Consider the following 21,128-nt stretch of genomic DNA (forward strand, 5'->3'; position numbering starts at 1 on the left):
TTATATATACACATTAAATTACGAAAACAATTAAAGAGAAGTCGCCCACGATGACCAATCTAGTTGGGCAGCATATACAATGTCTATTCTATTGTGGGTGACTATAATCTTTAGGATTGTATACATACCAAATTATAAATCAATGATCTAAAGTTCAAATCGATTCAAGTGGAATAAGTTGCCAGTTCCATCGAACTCGAGCTTCTGAAATGAGAGTTTTCAATGTAACCTGCTATATGCGAATCTAAATGCACAAAAATTAGTATAAGAGAGAGTGAGATAAAGATTGAATTAAACTCTATGCATTAGAAAATTATACATTTTAATACACAGGAAAAAATAATATTGGGAATGCCCCAATATAACCAACATCACTCAAGCAAGAGGCAAATTCATCTCATAGATCACTAACTCTAACTCAGAAAGTTCTCTATCTTACAAAAAGAACAATATATGACATGGGGGAAATATGAAAACTGGGATTGCCATGAACAATAGATTTAATATATTCAAACCCCATGTACTGGCAGTGGCCAAGTGCTGTTGTCTCCCTAGGTACAAGGCTCTTGCCACATATTTTTAATTTCCCTTTTGTTTTCCTTTCAGATTTTGCACCTCCGAGCTAATATGAAAACTCATGACCTCGAATTGAGATGTATTTCTTAACCCAAATTGCAATATCCTCGGCGCAGGCCTGGGCCTGAGGTGTCTTCAGAAGCATGTCAAGGGTTGCAAATTCATGAACTGCATCCTTGTACTCAAGAACAGGGGAATCAACATTAACCTTCCGAAGCTCCTCCGAATAGGCAATGGCCCGATCTCTCATCCAGTCATGCTCTGCAACAACTGTCAATGTTGGGGGCATGAGCTTCAAAGGCGGTCCCCTCCCCGGAACAAGGGGGTTTGCAGCTGGGTGGTCAAGATTGAATTCTTCTTCGGGCAGAAAGAGCTTCCATGCGAGCATGCACATAGCCTTGTCATAGAAATAGGAGTTTGCCAACTTTATCTCAGAATGTGTCGGGACACTTCCGATGAAAAATGGGTACATTAGAACCTGTGCTACAACCTTCACAGGGTCCAGAAGCCTGCCAGCTTCTACTGCTTTCCGAGCCACATAATCTGCTATGTTTGCACCACAGCTCACACCAAGCAGAACACATCTGGTTACAGATCACACAGAAATTTAGCAACATACCACAAAAGGTTTGAAAGTGGAGACAAGAGAACCAAAATAATTTGAAATGATCCATATTCAAAACACTTTCCCCAAAGGTTAGTCAAAAGGAATCTTATGGAAAATGAAGACTAGTCCAACCAACAGAATTGTTCTTGCATAATCTATTCGGAAACCTTAGTTTTATGCAGTCATTTCTTTTAGACAAAAAGTGAATAACATCCCAAGGAGTACTGACTAAAAAGGTGCCGCCATAATGAATTTTTCTCAATATAGCACTTTTTCTATTAAACCATCACAACTTATTTTGAATCTCTATCAATTTTGATGAAATTTAAAACTATTTTTTCAATACCATTTAGAAATGGAATCCACCTTTCTTAATGTTTGAACTGAAGCACTAAAAGAGTGTGGGGAAGCATGGCCACTAAGGGTGCTATGCCTGGGTCACTTAGAGTTTATTTGAAATTGAAAATTATATATTCTGATTGAACTAAATAAACAAGTCTAAATGAATTCCAAATAGCTGTTTTGTTCCAAAGACACCTTTAAGAATTGAATATCAATTTAGTGGACCTTAACTTATAACAGGTAGCAACCTCAGTTAGTCAGCCTGTCTATTTCATTCTTTAGTTATTCCAGTACTGGCTAAAATTCAGGATCACGTTCCATCTAACCCAGCCTCCTTGAAGCAGGAGCATATTATAAACAACAAAGTCATCTTGTGAATGACAAACAAAAGAATTTTTTTAGTAATTGTTACATAGAAGGGAAACTAATTATGATGTTTTATTTGGGTCAAATAGTTTAGCGCCACAACAAAACAAATTGCACTATCGTAAGAACATTCTCTGCTTAAAGTTTGGTTCCTATATAAAAAATATCATCACAAATACAACAACGTCATTTTGCAGGTTTTGCAAGAGAACAGACAAAGCAGTGAATGCAGGGAACTGGTTGTAATCTAATCACTATAAAAGTTACACAAGACATTTTTCTTTCAAGAAAAAAAAAAAGATGAAAGTTACATAAGATGAACTCCCAGGACAGCCAAATGTTGCCTGTTCTATCACCATTAGACCATATCACATTAATCTTTCAACATCCATTTTTGTACGAGCACAAAATGCATGAGATCACTTGGACGTGCAACAAAACATAAATTGACAGACTAGCCAGTAGAACTTAATACAATAGACTTTTTTCCCAAGAAAGGAAAGTATAATTTTTTATATTCTACAGACAGTTTGATCGATATGTAAATATCTTTGTACTTGAGTTTGCAACCCATTGGTGCATGTGAATGAATCATACCATACTATTTTTATTTCAAAAAATATATATACATATTCTATTTCAAATTTTTTCCTTTAAAAGAACCCTGTCTTGGTATCAGAACAAATGAACCATCAGTACCATCTAGGCTTGTACATAAGATAAGCTTTGGACAAGGAAATGCTCCCATTCCATGTGTGGAAGGCAATAGATTTTAAGTTATTACATACATTAATTGAATACGAGAAGTCCTGTTAAACTAATAGCTTTAACTCCTAAAAGTAAGGTGAGTAGCTTTAATCAAAAGGACCTCTCTCTGGAAAAGGGACGAGATCACAACTAACATACATCTATAAAAAATTTTAAGCAAAGTTCGATACTTAAAATTATAGTATCAAAAACTACGATCCAAGTTATCTCTATATCAATTGATTAGAAAGCACATCGGAACCAAGACATAGAAGCCAGCTTACACTTCATTTTGAAGATAGAGGTTAAATTCCAAGTCAAGCAAGAAACTCCGAATTCCTTATTTTTACCCAATTGAAAGGCAAATTTCATTTCATTATGATACTTAGAATATATTGTATTGAAAACTATGATCCAAATTCACTATCTCAATATATCAGAGAAAACATCAGAACCAAAAAATAGAAGCCAGCTCATATTTTATCTTCCAAATAGAGGTTAAATTCCAAATCATGTAAGAAACTCTGAATTCCAAAATCAGTGTCATCCGTAATGTTTTTAACATAAAAACTCAGGAATGGCATAGATACTCCATACAAAGCTATATCTAATTAAAGGGTAAAAAGGAAAATTATTCTATGATCACTTCAATGCTCCAGTGACATGGCTTCCAGATAACAAATATACACAAATATTGCTCATGTCACTTGCAGAGCATTTCTTTTAACAATTCGAATGATAATAAATCTCTTGAGCAGGTAAAGAAGTAATCAACCTCAATCGACCATCACTACAAAAGATAGTAAGATCAAAAATTTTTAGGAGAATCAAGGCTTTCATATCTCACAAGAATAAATCTATGATGCATAATTAAAGATAGGAAAATTTAAAAAATTCTTTTGAGAATTTATGCCTTCAATCTACAAGAAAAAATGTATAACACAAAAATCAACCCTGAATTTTTTGTCCACATTATGGGATCTTGTTATCAATGAAGGGTAACACCCAAAATCCCCTATTGTAAAGCCCACAACTTTTCCATACCAAATTCCCTCCGTGAGTATGCCATTCTCTTGTTTTTCCCACACCATAAAACCACATGTGACAACTTAAGGTTAAATCAGAGGTACCTTCTGTCAGACTCCCTGAAAAAATTTGTCTCTATCAAGCAGGGTTCGGACTCAAACAAAATCAATAATCTCAGAAATATAAGTCTCACCCACAACATTCTAGAAGGAATAAATTGAAGACCAATCATTAGTGCTTTAAGAGAAATTACTTTCAGTATCCATTCTCCTTAACAGCAACGTACCCCTGCAACTTTACTATAAATTCAGCCTATTCATCAAACATACTCAGATTTCTTGTTTTCCCCAAAATGTCACAAAAAGAGAACTCGCCATGTGCGCTAACTTCTACCATTTTCAGCTAACAATAAATTCAACAACTATGGAGTTCCCCTTCATCCCAAGCAATGGATGAAAACCACATTGCCAACTTCAGCATAGCAACAATTTATCTTTTATTTTTTAGAAGAACCAAAACTAAACAGAAGAAAATTAATCAATTGAGATCAAAACGTAACCTGGAGGGATCTCCGTGAGCAGCCAGCCAGGGCTCCACCATAGAAGCTCCAAAGGCATCCACTATGTGTCGGTGCACCTCCGACTTCTTGAACTCAGTGCCACCACCTCGGGCATTACCTAAAGACTTACTGCACTCCGCCAAATTCGCCTGCTTCCCGAGCCAATTCAACACCTTGAGTCCATCATCAAACGCCGCCGGGTACCGATTCTCCGGCGCCAACCTATACCCTACGGCCAAAACGATGACGTCGCAGAGTTTCGCGACTCGTCGACAAAAGAAATCGTTGGCCACCGAATCGTTGCTTCCGCTCACCCAACCTCCGCCGTGAAACTGCAACATCACGGGAAGCCGTCGGCAATTCCCCGTCGCCGGCGAGTATCCTCTGTACACATCGGATTTCAAGTTTAACGCCTCCACGTCATTGCTGCAACCGTAGCTATTCCTTCTTGATTCTTCGATCGACGAGGTCGAATTCGGTGACCCGTAGCTGCTTCTCCTCAAAACTGGATCAGATCCGAGGTGGTTATTGTGAGGTCGGTTCCGAGGCTTAGCAGAATCGTGTTCCGGCGGGGTAAGGGCGGATTCGGGAAGGAAGATCCGAACGGAGAGAGATGTGAAGGGATCGATATGGATGTCCTTGGTGGCAACTCCGTCGGTGAATGACGGATTCGGCGCCGTAACGGACTCCTCTGGCCGGGTCGTGACGCCGAACGGGTCTGACGATTTGTCGAGCGGATATTGGATCCGGTTCTGCAAACGGTGCTTCAAGAGGAACTTGAAGAACACACTGTACAACTTCACAGCCACGCTTGGCATTGCTGTCTGTCTCTCTCTCTCTCTCTCTCTCTCCCTCTCTCTCGCTCTCGCTCTTTATACTTCTTTCCCGCTCTCTCCTTGTTACCTCTTTTCAATCCTTGTCGTCCCTCGGAGGCGTGCTTGAAAGGCAGAGAGACCAATATTACTCCTTTGTCTTCTCTGCAACGAATTTTACGAAGAAAAATTTACAAATTTTTGGATATTCTACCACGAAGGAATAAATTTTGCGATTGAATGTTACATCGGGAGTTAGGGTTTTTGAAATCTGAGATTGCTTGAATCTGATGTTTTCCAATGGAGCGCAGAGAGAGAGATAGGAGGAGGGGAGAAGAGGTAAGTTAATGGGCAAAACATGCAACTTTAGCCTGCTCTGTTTTTTTTTTAAATAAGTTAATTTATTTTTTAAAAAAAATATAAATAATTAATTAAAGAATCATTCAATAAATTATTATTTAATTTTTTCTCAAAGAAAAAGCATTATTTATAAATTAATAAATTAACTTCTTTAAAAAGGTGGTGAATAAAAAAATGTAATCAATATTCATAAATTTGAAGTATAGAAAGTAATTATGTAATATAGTTATATATTTTTTTATTTAAATTAAAACACAAAAAATAATAATATTACACTTAAAATTGAAATTTACCTCATCAATTATAAATGTTACTTTGATTATTATATTTTATTTTTATATATTAACATTTAATTTTATATATCGTATTAACAATCTAAACATAATTAAAATAAAAAATCTTTATTTAATAGTTTTTTTTTTATCTTTATAAATTTTGTTAGATTTAGAGATGATATATTAAAAGAATTTTTAAGTCTTTTAACATCAATATATTAATTATTTTTCTCATCTATTTATTAAAAAATAGATAATATAAAAGAATTATTTTTTAATATGAAATAAAATTTTTCTAATAATTAAAAAATGTATCATACTTAAATTTAACCGGAGTTCGTGATAGTTGAATAACTAAATTAAAAAAAAAAAAAATTCTAATAATAAGATATATAATGAAATCGCTAAAATGTATATTAATATTAACAAATTAATGGTATAAATTTAAATATTGTACAACATTTTTAAAAAAATTAACGCAAACACGATATAGAATAACTTTTAAATATTTACTTTCAATCAACTTTTTCTTTTAAATAATAATTATTTATGTTGGTTAATTCATCAATTAAAATAATGTTATAATGTAATAACTATTTAATATAAATAAAATAAAATTGTAACTACATTATATTCATTAATTAAATTATAGCTTAATTAATGGTTCAATTATAAACGAGATTAAAACATACCCAATAATTACTACTCTTAATAAGACTATAATAGCCTTTCCTTATGTGTAGCCATAAATATTTTTAATAATTGAATTAAATTACATAATAACATAAAAGTAAAAATAACATAAAAAATGCATATTTGATAACCAAAATTTTATAATATTACATAAAACTTAATAAATTTATATAATTTTTTATATAATCCGAATAAAAAATTTACTTTATTCCAAAATAACCTAAAATTTAATTTTTAAAAATTATAGAATTTTAGTTTCTAATATATAGTTTTAAGGTTACATTAAGATCTTTGCATGTCTCATCAATAAAACTTGAAATACACACACACGCATATATATATATATATATATATATATATATATATATATATATTAAAATCGTTTCACGTATTTAAATATGGAATTTACACATATAAACAAACACCATGTTTTGACATAAATTTATTTGGCAAAACAAATACATAATTAAGTATCAAATAATGTAAATTGTAACGACCCCGGAAATATTAAAATAAAATGAGTATTTAAATATATCAAATGCGGAAGCGAGATCAAAATTTCAGTTAACATTCCTTACACGAAAACCAAGAACGTACTTAAAATATAAAAGATTAAACTAACTAAAAGAGAAACTCGAAAATAAAGCTATGAGTATGACTACAGAGTCTCTAGGCATCCCTTTCGTCGTCCTCCTGCGGAACGGGCTCGGGAACCATGTCTTCCTGATCTGAAATGGTTAAATAAGGAGTGAGGTACACTAGCCCAGTAAGAACATCACGATATCTCACCGTCACGGAGGTAAATGTGGGTAGAAAACACAAAAAGACCAATGGAGCATAATTCACAATAAATCCTTTTATCGATAATAAAACCTTATACCATCCACTTACCTCGGTGGAATTTATGAAACAATATAAGAAAAACAATAACATTATCATAATCATGGAATAATATAAGCTGTAAAACATAACACTTATCACGCCTCTTGTAATTCAATCATTATACAGCATATCTTTTTCTCGTTTACCAGCCTACTAGTATCCGTGGGGGTCCATAGGGGCCCCGCTACTCGTTAACCTTTAACATTCATAATCAGTTTCCAGGGCCGTCCCCATACCCCGTCCGGTATGGGCGCCAAAACCATAAACCTCAATACCCCGTCCGGTATGAGGGTGAAACGGGCCGTCCCCATACCCCGTCCGGTATGGGTGCCAAAACCATAAACCTCAATACCCCGTCTGGTATGAGGGTGAAACGGGCCGTCCCCATACCCCGTCCGGTATGGGCGCCAAAACCATAAGATCTCCATACCCCGTCCGGCATGTGAGACCACAATCCCGGTAGGGTTCCCTACGGACCCGGTCCGTCCACCATCTCCCAGGATATCTAGTCAGGCTGACCCCATTACACAATTATCAATTTATACAATCTTCCATTCTTCTTTTCCTCAATCAGCATCGTCCATTCACATTTAAACTAGCAAATCGTAATTCATGCCCAACAGACAACATACAGTATCAGTTTTTCAGTCATTCAACCCATAATTAATAAAAACGTAGTATATGCACACAAATCTGTAAAATGAACACATCAAACCTCATTTTGCATTTAAAGCTGTAAACAGGCCAAATAACAGTAAATCACCAATCACACTAGACTCGGGCTCCATTAGCCACCTTAAGCAATTTCACACATTCGTTAATTCAATAAATACCGTTTTATCATTTTGAACTTTAATACCGTGATAGGAAATAGGGTGAGGGGTCCTTACTCGTTCCGGGGTCCGAACACGGCTTTACAGTGCGCTTGCAGGCTGTCCCTAATTTTCCCTGAATTTTCCTCGGGGAACTGAAACGCACTACTGGTACCTGCACGTATTCCAAAAAAATCCCAAATTAGGCCCAGGGCCCCTTTCGGCCCAAATCGCAACTCCGGCACGGCGGCTCCGCCGTGCTCCGGCGACGGCGCCGCCGCTGGCGGCGGCGAGTCGCCTCGGGTTGGCTATTTTCGGTCGTTTCCGGCCGAATTCGGCCACACTCGCATCAGTCCCTGTGAGAAAACAACCCTAGGGCCCTCGGGGGGCCAAAAAATCACGGAAAAACGGAGCTTACCGGCGGCGGCGCTCTCGGGTGCGGCGGCTCTCCAGCGAGGTTTGTGTTTTGGTGATTCGGCTCCGGTCAACCTGTAGAGAAAAGAATGGTGATCACGGTGATATAAAAATTACATCAAACGGAGGCCGGGAAGGGCCTCATCGGAGTCAAAAACCGAGAAGGGGCGCGGCGGCGCCGCTGGGCTTCGGCCGTGTATTCCGGCCGTTTGGCCGGGATTTTGGCTCCGATTTGGCCACAGAAGGAATCAACGTGGAAAAACGAGTCGGGGGTATGAAATTTACCTCGATCGGCGGTCGGAAATTTCCCCGGCGCGGCGGCGGGTGGCGGCGGCAGGCGGCTAGGGTTTGTGGTCTGGTGTGGGGGTTCTATTTATAACTCCTTTCCTTTTGATCTAAGCCGTCCATTTTGTTTTAATCTGGGCCGTTCGTTTTTGATTGAATCTGGGCCGTCCGTGCGATTGCATCTGGGCCGTCCGATCGCGCGATTGATATGGGCCGTCCGATCGCGCTCACGCAGATCGCCAACGTGGCCCGTTCTGGAGTGACGTGGTCTTGCCACATGGCAGGCCCCGGTTGGCCGGGATTGCTGACCGGGCCTGCTGACGTGGCCCTTTTTTTTTTTTTTTTGGCTCCTTTTCTCCGGCTACATAAATTAAGTGTGCAATTAATTGAGAACAAAAAATATTAACTTATACTATAATAATAAAATTTTATTAGAATTATGATTCGATGGATGATACATATTATTTAAAATATTTGAATAAATAATAGAACATACGAAACAAGTTAATAATTATTTAAAAAATTTGATTTTAATTATTTATTTAAATATATACTCCAATTTATTATAAAACCAATATTTACATATTTACTCGTAAATTTAAATTATAACCACTAAAAATATTTTTTTAATAAAAAATAATAATTTAACAAAAAACACATATAAATTGGGAATCAAATTAAACTCTTCAATGTTTAAATCAAAATCCTACCGTACACCAGGTGAAAAACATGCATTGATGAGTTGTACGTTTAGGTAAAGGTACAAATGATTAAGCAGGAATGTTGGAGATTTAAGGGACGTTGTTTTAATTAATTAATCCCCTCTCTTGATAATGTTTACGTGATAAGTTATAAGGATTAAGTTTATTTATTTTTTAATAAAATAAATATTATATATCGATTAATTTTTCTTAATTAAAAAAATATAAAATATAAAAATTTCGACATAAATTTTTATTTAAAAAAATATTAAATTATATAAAGATGTTATAATTATAATTATTTTGTAGTTGTATTATACATTAAAATATTAAATATTTAATTTAATAAAATAAATAATTTAATTTACTAATATATTTAATGATTGTACTTCGACAAAATTAATAGTTATGAGTTTATTTAATTCAAATTTGCTTGAAAATGGCATAGAGAAAACATCTGAAATGTTACCAACCGACCCTAAGAACCAAAATGAACGAAGACTCCGTACATCATATAAGTATATGTATATATATATATATATATATATATATATATTATATACACATGTGTCTGCAGCAGAAGAATAGATTTGAGCCTTAGACTGCCATACTTTTCAATTTTTCACAATGTTAAACAAAGCTTAAAGAATTCCAGCAGCACAACTAAATAGACTAATATAACATCATAGAAACTCCAAAAATACAGGAATCTCTGATTTATCAACTCAACTTCATAAGACTAAAAACTCTGAGAGAATTCTTTCAATGAATTCTATTATAATGACTCTTTCAGGATACAGCAATTCTAACAATCATAACTCTATGACTTCAAATTCAGTTTTATATAAAATCTTCCATTTTCTCACAAGACCATATATATATATACATATGTTGTTTTAAATTATAAACGTGTGGAAATTTAGAACTCAATAAATCAAAATTAGGGAAAGCACAGCGAAATTAGAACATAACATCCTAGAAATAAGTATTTTTATATAAAAAGACAAATTATCATATTAATTCTTAAATTTTGATTTTTTTTGTTTTTTTACAATTTAATCACTAATGTTTGTCTCATTATAATTTAATTCCTAATGTTTTTATTTATTTATTTCAAATGCCTAGTTTCTTTTTATTTTTTAACGAAAAAATTAAAATATTCAAATCATATTTATATACTTTCAAAAACTAATTAAAAAAAAAAAACAATATAACCAACGAGTTAAATTAATAATAAAAATTAATGATTAATTTAAACTAATTATTGAAATCATTCTTTTAAACTTTTTTTTAAAAAAAAACATCTAAATATGACCTTATCATTTTAGTTCTTTTTCATAAGAAAATATATGAAAACTGAATATTTGAAATAAATAAATAATATCAAACACAATGTTCTCATAATAAGGTTGAGCTGGAATAAGACCAAACTAGGAGGATGAAACTGTAATTTTGCACTTTGCTTGCACCAAATAACTCTTACGGGGTCAAACAATTTCGTGACTTCATGTATAAAGCTGAAAGGTATGTACGTACAACGCAAGTAAAGGCAAAGGGAAAGGGAAAAGGAAAATTCCTCTAAAAGAATTCAGACATTCCGATACGATTTTCATATCCGTGATGAATCACAAGAATACACAATCAATTAATACATATCAACCAGAGATGGATAGATACACAGAATCAAGTTCGTCACAAAAAATCTTCTGAGGAATGATATAAAACACAACGCCAACATAAATTGCTGTACTGCTCTCTAGGATCAGCCAAAATAAGATTTTGCAATATTCCTCGTGGTTTTTTTCTCAAAAGAAAAAAGAAGCAAATAAACAAACAAAAGAACCTAAAGAAGTATTAGCTTAAAGCTGTATTTGCTTACCAGTGAAGTGGAATTTCTTATGGTATCTAAGAGCATACACCTCGAATATCTAGAACCAAGTTGTGACATCAGTTGATCTCGTTGAGCTCATGCCAGCATCAAGCCAGTAAAACGGTTATGTCGACCTTTTCATATATCCTCCAAATGATGACATGTCAATTCTAAAAGAATCGGAGACAGCCAGGCAATAGATGGTAGAGAAAGAGCAATAGATCACCATGTTCTACAAACAATAAATGGGAGTGTGGAAAAATCATTCCCAAGGGAGGAGTGAAAAGAAACCCATCAGAATGGTCTAAATCAACTCCTCGATAAATATTGTAGTCCAAACATGAATCTTAGTGTTCCATTAGGGCAGTTTCGGTTTCTGATAGTGGAGCTGCAAAGGAAAAAAACAAACTTTTTAATTGGGAAAGCACTTTCTTATTGGGAGAACAAGAAAGAAATAACTAAGAAAACTATATCTTATCAGTAGCAGCATCACATTTCAAGAATATATGTCACATTTATTTGTCTAGAAACTTATTTCCTTCTTTTGGGATGGGGAGGATTGGAACAATTTTCAACCTCCTTGGATTTCTAAAAAACACCTTTATCAATGTCTTCCTATATAACATGACTAAAGTCTAACAGATAATGGACGAATCTTTAATCAGTGTAAGGATTTGCATAAGATATGTTTGGAGTTCAGGAACTGAACAAATTACTAGATGTCATTTTGTATTGATCAAAAAGCATCTAACACTCCTAATAGCACAAATAAATTTGAAACCTTAGGTGTGCATATAATTGAACTGCTTACGGACAGATCAGCATACCAAGCAAGTCTTCATAAGCATCCTCTAACAGGGATGTGTCTATCAGCAAAGGAGGGGAGAAAACCTGATCCTGAGTATCTTCAATGTCAAAAAATGATTGGTGTGCTGATGCCACACTATTTGAGCCGCCAGCTGATAGAAACCCATTTACTTGTTCATATTCGTTAAATGAGTCCAGATCATCCAAAACATCTGGTATGTCATCATACTTGCTCCTAACATGATCATCCGATGCATGCTTTTCATGCAAGGAAGACTCCGTTTGAGATGCAAACAATCTCTTGCTTCTTGTTGAAGGCCTTTTATTTTCTCCAACTAAACGAGAAAAACCACTTACTGAAAGAGGAACAAAGAAGTGCTCAGAGCCTTCATCAGAGTGACTGTCTCGAGATGATTCTGAATTACAGGATGGCACTGACAAAGCAGATTCCCTTACAGATCTCTTCAAGTTATGAACATAAGAACTATCACTATCTGCAATTACATATAACTGAGCGTCAAAATCTCTGAATGAACCTGTTCATGATTTTGAGAGTCAAAATCTCTGAATGACTTTTAAGATTAAATTTTATTGCTTAACTTATAAAATAAAATGCCAGCAGCAAGCCAGTATATGATCAAACAAGCGGGGAGTAAAACAAGTTCAATGCAGATGCAAGAACCTTGAGTTAGGTTATCTAGACGATTGTTTGACAAAGGCTGGTCCAGGGAGATCCTTTCAGACAGATTTTCCACTTGACTCGTCTGAGGAGCTATTGTTTGTCGCTTTTGCATATTTCCACCTTTTCCAGAAGAATTGGGAGTCAAACTGAATAATTGAGGGAGCTTCAGCGCAGGCGGACTAGCTGAAACCTTGTCAAGCTGAACATTAGACAGTTTTGATGTCACCTCTGTAACATCATCAGAGCTACTTTCCTGGATAACACGAGAAATTCTGTAAGGAACATCAGATATGTTTAAACACTTGAAAGAAACATATTCACTAAATAATTACCAGCATCCTCCCACTGGCCCAAGAGTGAATAGGTGAAGTGGCTAGACCATGATGTCTTGAGAAGGAAGGCAGAGTGGAAGGAATACTATTAACTTTCTCTGTAAACTCTGATATTGACTTTTGTATGGCTGGAGCAACTTCCTTCAGTTGGTTAATAAGCACCTGTACATGCAGAACATTGGATGGGACTCTATATCATACGATCCGTTAAGCATGTAAAAGTAGCAGATTGCTATCTTTCCTCTATATCACACTATCATACTTTATATCAACTTGATACAGGTCTGCAAAAGCACATTGCAGATATATAGAATCATAGCATCAGTAGAGGAAAACATGTGTCCACTTGTGTGTGAATCTGGTCCAACTCATATTCTCAGTCTTTTAAGTACCTAAAGCTGATTGACTCCACTGCATCTCTCATTTATTGAAAAATATACTCTGATAAACAACCTTGGGGCATAAACATCCTCCAATAAGCAAGGGGAGTTAAGTAACAATTAAAGGCCGTATGCATGATAATTTGGAAAAGCTAACAAAAAATGAGCCTTCTTTCATAAACAAAATCTGTGCAAGTTTTTGACATTCAAGTTCATTAACTTTCATCCTTCTTTTACACTAGATGTTTGAATAACAGAATCTCCCTTTCATTGAGCCATGAATCCCATGCATAAGTTTTTTTTTTTTTAATAAAAAGTTTATATGGATCAGTATATAAGTACCGAGGGGGTGCCACCATAGTGCCACCCATTTACAACATTTACAGATCTATTAACATATCAACAAGTTCCACAAAATCCTCCATAGTGCCCAGAGGATAACCCTATAACAAATAATCAAGGGTATGCAACCATCTATTTCTTTAAAATTCAAAACCATTAGTGTCATCAACCCCCTTAAAAGCCCTCCTATTCCTCTCTTTCCACACAACCCAAAAGTCAAGCAAAATGTTTGAGGGAATAAAACACAACAAAAGCAGACTACATCAACTATATTGTTACCCCAGATCAAAGCTTACAATTTCATGATACTATTTATTGAGGCTTAAAACTGAAATTACAATTATTCTTAAAAAAATTGAAATTACATCAAATTGCCACTAACATGCCATGAGATTTCTACATAAAATGAAAGAGATTTACTTTCTTTACATGCTCTTTGTAGCTCTTACACTTTGAAATGATTTTCAATCTATAGTGTTGATTAGCATAATTTATTATTTAAATATTTTATTTTGTTATTTAATTAGTTACTATTATGTAATTAGAATTTTATTAAAATAGTAATCTTATATAATTAGAATTATAATAGAATAGTTATTTTCTAATTATTAGTTTAAGAATTCTATAACTACCCATGTGTAATAACCTAAAAGGTGAGAAGAAAATTATTATTTTTTCTCCAAATTCTACATGGTATTAGAGCAAAATAAAGATATTTTAGAATTTTATTTTTAGGATTTCTTTCAAACCCTAGAACAACAAAAACAAGCTGAGTAAAAAGTAAGTCAAACCAGAGGAACAGAGCAAAAATTTGGGAAAGAAGGTCAGATCAAAGGAAGGGGGAAATCAGAGCACCAAGGTTTCCTTCTTCTTCAGCCGCATGCAGAGCAGCACAACCACCAAGAATTCCTTCTTCGTCAATTGCGCATAGAGACACGCGACAACCTCTGGTTTCTTCTTCCTCTGGAGCACTGAGGTTTTCTTCTTAAGCCGCACATAGAGCAACGCGACCACCAAGGATTGCTTCTCTGTCAGCCGCACGCAGAGACGCGCAACAACCTCTGGTTTCTTCTTCCTTCGCGCACAGAGACGCGCGAAGAGCCGATCAACACAGCTTCTTCTTCCGTTGCGCACAGAGATGCGTGAAGAGGCGATCGATCTAGCTTCTTCTTCCGCCACGAGCAGAGCCGCGCGATTTGCCTCACTCCGATTGCACAGAGCCTTTGGCCACAATCTATCGGCCTTCTATCGGGCACAATCGCCCACTTTCGCCGCATGCAAAGCCGTGCGCGGGGAATTTTTCAGGCCAGCTGCATTGAGCCGATCTGAGCCGTTGAGGCGAGCCAATTTCAGCCCGAGGCAAGCCGCCTGCACCAAGCCGAGCCAAGTTTCAGCCAAGCCGACCCAAGCCGTTTCTTTAAGCTGAGTTGAGCTGAGTTCAGTCAGACTGAGCCGAGCTGTTTTCCCAAGCTGAGCCATTTTCCGAGCCAAGCTGAGCCCGACAGCTAGATAGATCCGATTTTAATATTTTTCTATTCTTTTTTTACTATTTTAGTGTAGATAAAGAGATCTGTTTTCCATTATTTGGTATTTTTCTTCTTGTTTTTAGCACTTTAAAATGACATAAACAAAAAAAGTGATGGTTTCTTATTCGGATAACCCCTCATTTCAAATCAGTCCCGTAAAACTTGATAAAACTTATCTTTCTTGATCAAAATCTTATTTATTATTTATCAAAGTTAGAGGATTGCAGGGGTACATTACAGGTGATATGAAAAAACCAGATATAAGTGACTTGGAATATAATAGATGAGACTCTGAAAACTCTTTGGTAATGTCTTGGCTAATCAATTCCATGCAACTCCATATTGCACGAACATATTTGTTGCTCGATACTGCAAAAAAAATATGAAATACAATATCTCTTACACATTCACAAGTGGAAAATGACGCCCCAAATTTATGAACTCCGGAATAAAGTTCATAATACAAAGTAACTAAAGATGACTATTTCACAATATATTTCTGAACTAAGTGAATTGTGGCAAGAATTAGATTATTATCAAGACTTTCTGATAAATTGTCCTGCAGATACAGTTAAATTTCAGAAATTGATAGAAAAAAAGTGAACTTATGATTTCTTAAGTAGTTTGAACACTGAACATGATCAAATACGGGTCTAAACGCTTAGTAAGGATCGTTTTCCTTCATTAGAACAAACTTATGTCCAACAAAAAGAAAGTAGACGGAATGTCATACTTTACATAGCACACATTAAAAAAAGTGAACTAATTGCTCAGTCTGAACAATCTAAAAATCTACGGATATGTGATTATTGTAGCAAGCCAAAACACACTAGACAAACTTGCTAAAAGTTGCATGTAAAACCAACTAGAGGTCGTGAGAAAAAGAATGGTGGACCTACGAGATTTCAAGAAAATTTAGTTGACAAAAGTGAAATACTTGACACACCAATAGTTAGAGCTTTTTCGAATGTGGAGATTCAAACCCTGAAGTGTATTCTGTCTCAATTTAATGCTTCATCAACTATAGGTACAACAAATCTAGTAAAATCATAATTTTCGAACAAGAAAGATTATTGACACTGATAAACTGTAGGATGACTTTTTAGAACTTGGTATGCAAGTTAAGCATGAAAGATTTCTCTGCACCAACTTGAGGGGGGATGTTGAGTAGCATAATTTATTATTTAAGTATTTTAGTTTATTATTTAATTAATTAGCATTATATAATTAGAATTCTATTAGAGTAGTAATCTTATGCAAGTAGGATTCTATTATAATAATTATTATTCAATTAATAGTTTAAAGATTATATAATTACCCAGGTGTAACAACCTAAAAGGTGAGAATAAAATTAATATTTTTTCTCCAAATTCTACATATAGTTATGCTGAAAAGAAAAACCTAGGTTCTCCCTTCAAGAACAATTTCTCCAGTGTCTTCAAGAAAAGAAAGAACACAGACACTTACACAATCACATACAAACATAAAGCCAGATTAGTGCTCATTACCTGAAAACTTGCTAAATGTTGCTGGTGTTCAGCAAGAGTTGCAGCTAAAGACTCTGCATGGCCACTTGTACCACCATCATGTGCATTTTGTAAAATATCTGGACCCTCTCCGTTGTTAGCTTTTGCCTACAAAAGATTAGGGATGATAAGCACACTGTCGCAATTCACATTCCATTTAAGACAATAAGCACAGCAGTTCAATAAATTAGGTAACTTCTCTATTTCATACTGCAAAAAAGTGGAATATTGAGACCCAGCAGAAGGAACCTATTTTTCCCATTAACTTATCCAGAGCAGCACACCATAAGTTGACATTTTGAGTTCAATGGATTTTATACAACTGATCAAACAGATTTTTTTGAAATAAAAGTTAGTAGATGTATTAAAAAAGGCACCAAGGGAGTACCGCTCATGTACAACAACTGATCAAACAGATATGCACTCTCCATTGATGACTAGCTAAGTTATGTTTTTAATACCAAAAATTTGATCTGACATTATTAAAATAAACAAATATGAACATTTATGAACCACACTGAGACATCCAGAAGAAACTTCGGAATGCAAAATTTACGATGTTACCATACACGTGGAGAAAGATGATCACGGATTAGTAGCAATAATAATGTAGTAAAACAAATATCATGAAGTACATACCAGATGAAGTGACTGTTTATGAATACGTTGTAATGCATGCGTCCAACGCCTAATAATTTCTGCTACATCAACCGTCTGGTGAACCCTTCCACCTCGATCATCCATTCGAGAAAGTGTTTCATCAGTCTGTGAGTGGGATGAATCAAAACTGTTCTTTAACTTTTCTCTATGCACATTGCCATATGATCCATCACTCTGTTCCTTGTCATCAAAATGTGCTGAAGCTAGATCACTAGACTGGACGGATAAGATATCCGTGTGAGGAATCTGAGAGCTCTGATCCATAGCAGCAAGTAGAGATGATCCAGATATGCGGTACCTGTAAAGAAATTTTATACATCAAAGTGCAAAAGAATGCATCCTCAACCAGAGGAAATAGTGGTTAATTACCTATGCTCCCGATGAGCGATCAAATCCTCAATTGGACCTGAAGCAAGAACTTCATGTTGACCTGCACATAGACATAATGGATACAAATGTCATCGCAATTAATTGGATGGTGGCAAACCCAAAAACCTATAATTAAAACCAGAAGAAAGAATCAACACCAAAATAAGAACATAAAAAAAAAATAACAGTTCAAATTTGAAAACAGTTAAGCAGATTGAACAGAAAAATGTTTTTACTTGGTGAATCAGATTTCCAATTAATAAGTGAAATCTCAGAAGAAAGATGAGATCCACATGAACAGATTTATCAATACCTTGAAATTGTTCAGATGCATAAAGCATAAAACTAGATTCATATGAGATTTCAGGAAACCTGGTAGAGAACTAGTGAACAGATCTAGGAGCTCTTAGCTTTGCTTATTAAAATTCATTTTTTTTTCTCAAAGCATGTGTTAGCTAAAAAATCTTAAAGATGTTTGAAATACCATTTAATTTCAGCCTAGGAATTAGATTAGCCCAATTCTATTACTATAATGAATACAAACACAACTTCAGACAGCACATAACACATGATGATCCTAAATCAATAAATTTTTACAAATCCAGATCCAAGAAAAATTATATAACAGAAAATTTATATCATCAAGGCTTTTTCCCATGCAAGAAAGTCCACTTCACCTAATTATCTGAGCTCAGCTCTGTCAAGGACAAATATCCTCCACCTCATACATTTGTATGAAAAAACTCATGCCTTACCCACGGCAGCAATATACCATTATAATTTGCATTTGACCATTCATACAAACGGAAAAGAAACTATGATGTTTACTTACTTTTACGAGCTAATATAGACTCCCAAAGGCGAGTAGCTTTTGAAACTAAATGAGAATTCTGACTTGAACTGGATACAAGGTCATCCCACAGTTCTCCTTCCATCTTCACTTTGTTCCGCATATCATGAAGTTTTTCCAGCTCTTGCTGCAAATATGCCTGACACCAAAATATTCCATAGAAAATTGTAAAAACAGATCCCAGAAGAGGGAAAAGGAAAACAATATCCTCTTCTTCCTAACAAGAAAATTGCATCCCTTTACCTCTTCAGCACAAAGACCACGAAATTCTGCAGTCATTTCATGAGCCAGGTTTGACCACATAGCCTGTCTGTGTACTGCTGTTTCTGCATTTTTAAGAAATTTCCTTCGTTCAAGTGCTATTCTAGCCTGTTGAAGATACCAAATGTAAGGTTAAATGATTTAAAAATGTCATCACACTAGAGTCAATATCCCCACATCTATTTGGTAGATCGTCTAATAGAGAATTCAAAATCATTACAGAAACTATGGAAGAGTATGTATCCCACAACCTTTGTAATGGGAAGTAATGTAGCTGCATGGGAAAAAGCTACATCTGTCAGTGAAGCAGGCAGAGGATTAGAAGCTACATCTGCAGGAAACGTCCGTCTATGGACCTCCCTTAGTGCATGCAAGGAAAGTTGCCATAAAAGTTCTACGAACCTGCAGTCAAATATGAAGCTTTGTTCAGTTGACATGAAAGAAAAATGCAAGCATCATCCAATACAGTAGAACATAAGAACCATAATAGCTTACAGCATCTTGGTTAACAGGAATATTACAAACAGATTCAAGTCTTGCCATTTGAAATTTAACTCACGGGAAAATTTCTTCTCAAGATTCTAAATTCTTGCAATTTACATACCACATAAATAAGTATGTGCTTTGGCTCACATCTTTACCCACAAAAATCTACTGAATGAGAAAGAACAAAATCCATCTTGTTCCAGCAAGGAAACTAGATGGCCCTCCATTTAAAAAAAAAACATTAATACAGCGCACAAGAAGTTATTCTTAAGACAAAATTCTAGCAACTTTTATTTACCACATGAAGATAAATGCTCTTCAGAGCATACCTTCACCAAGAAATCTATCCTGAAAGAAGCAAAAAAAAAATTTCTTTATGAAGTATGAAAAGCTGGAATACGTACACTAAAAGACCCCAGTAAGCTACTTATCTCTGGAGGTTGAAGTGAAAAATAAAGCAACTTCACATTCATATTTATGTTCGCATTTTGTCACTCGGTTCTATCAGCACATAGATCAGCTTTTTCCTCTGAATTTAACTCAGAAAAGATAATAAGCATTCAAGAGAGGAAGCATGGGAAAGCAACCTTGGTCCACAACACGTAGCAAGCGAAGAAACCCTCGAGTTACTCCTCGGGAGCGCCCCTTGCGATTCGAGCTCACTAATAATCCCTTGCACAACCTTCACCAGCATAGTTTCACTACATAATTATCCTCAATTTAAAGTAAAAAACTAATAAATAAATTTAAACAACAAAACCAAACAGTAATCCGAATGAGAATCCAAAAATTCTCATCTTCTCCTGTTTACCTTACGGAAATCACGAGATTGCGCAGAATCGAAAATCGGCCAAACCTTGTCGAAATCCTGAGAGATCGCAACGTAATTAAACGAAAATGAAACCAAAATTATCAGATCAAAGTGAAACCAAAAGACGAACACAGACACACAGCGAATTGTGTAAATATGTAAAAACAGGTAAACAGAGAGGAGAGAGAGTGTGTATGATACTTTGGCGGATTGAGTAGGTCCACGAAGCGAAGAAAGGATGAAGTAGAGAAGCTGTTCGCCGAGTTTAGGGTTGGAGTGACGGAAGAGTCCGACCCGAGGCGTGCCGTTGGATGCTCCCAGCCCGATTACGTTCGGATCGAGACCTAACAGCAAGCAGTTGGTGTACATTGCACTCTCTAGCTCAATCTCTCTCTCCTTCTCTCTATCCATCGTCATCACCACCACCACCACCAACTCCTTCTAGTCTTCTTCTCTCTCTGTTTACCCTCCCGATTCCTTCTGCTCTGCTTTCTCTGCGATTCTTCTTGGTTTTTCAAAATTTTTATTGATTTTTTATTTTCAAATTCGATTAAATTGCAAATCAAAAAATATTCCGGGTTTTTAAACAGGAGGTCCCTGAAGAAGCATTTAATTAGGAAAACGGAAGTGAATGGCGAAAGAGGCAGGGGGTTGATTTATAATTATGGATTTATTAGAGGGGCTTTTTGAAAATATTTGGGTAAATTAGTCACGTTTGTCGAGTGAAGTTGTTTTGAAATGGATAGAGGGCGACTAAGGATTATTGCTA

General features: G+C 35.4%; 2 protein-coding genes across 3 annotated transcripts; both read right to left on the bottom strand.

The window, feature by feature from the left end:
• Positions 1-280: 280 nt before the first annotated feature.
• On the bottom strand, positions 281-5,403 carry LOC110808996 (alpha/beta-Hydrolases superfamily protein). The gene is made up of 2 exons (XM_022034693.2): positions 4,224-5,403; positions 281-1,160 (listed from the first exon to the last, which is right to left on the bottom strand). Exons 1-2 carry the CDS (start codon positions 5,039-5,041, stop codon positions 623-625), a joined length of 1,356 nt encoding a protein of 451 aa, XP_021890385.2. The 5' UTR covers positions 5,042-5,403; the 3' UTR covers positions 281-622.
• A 5,633-nt stretch (positions 5,404-11,036) lies between these two features.
• AUG6 (HAUS augmin-like complex subunit) lies at positions 11,037-20,883 on the bottom strand. 2 transcript variants are annotated; one of them, XM_088214816.1, is made up of 13 exons: positions 20,561-20,883; positions 20,360-20,416; positions 20,136-20,230; positions 19,314-19,464; positions 19,045-19,170; positions 18,784-18,940; positions 17,952-18,012; positions 17,562-17,880; positions 16,905-17,030; positions 13,149-13,310; positions 12,817-13,069; positions 12,155-12,670; positions 11,037-11,715 (listed from the first exon to the last, which is right to left on the bottom strand). In XM_088214816.1, exons 1-13 carry the CDS (start codon positions 20,774-20,776, stop codon positions 11,675-11,677), a joined length of 2,280 nt encoding a protein of 759 aa, XP_088070942.1. In that variant the 5' UTR covers positions 20,777-20,883; the 3' UTR covers positions 11,037-11,674. The 2 variants fall into 2 exon arrangements, with proteins under 2 accessions (XP_088070942.1, XP_021890366.2); XM_022034674.2 differs by having other exon boundaries at positions 12,155-12,628; positions 20,561-20,882.
• Positions 20,884-21,128: the final 245 nt, after the last annotated feature.

Source organism: Carica papaya, chromosome 1 (assembly GCF_054855325.1).
Source record: "Carica papaya isolate Zhongbai chromosome 1, ASM5485532v1, whole genome shotgun sequence".
NCBI classification, from domain to species: Eukaryota; Viridiplantae; Streptophyta; class Magnoliopsida; order Brassicales; family Caricaceae; genus Carica; species Carica papaya.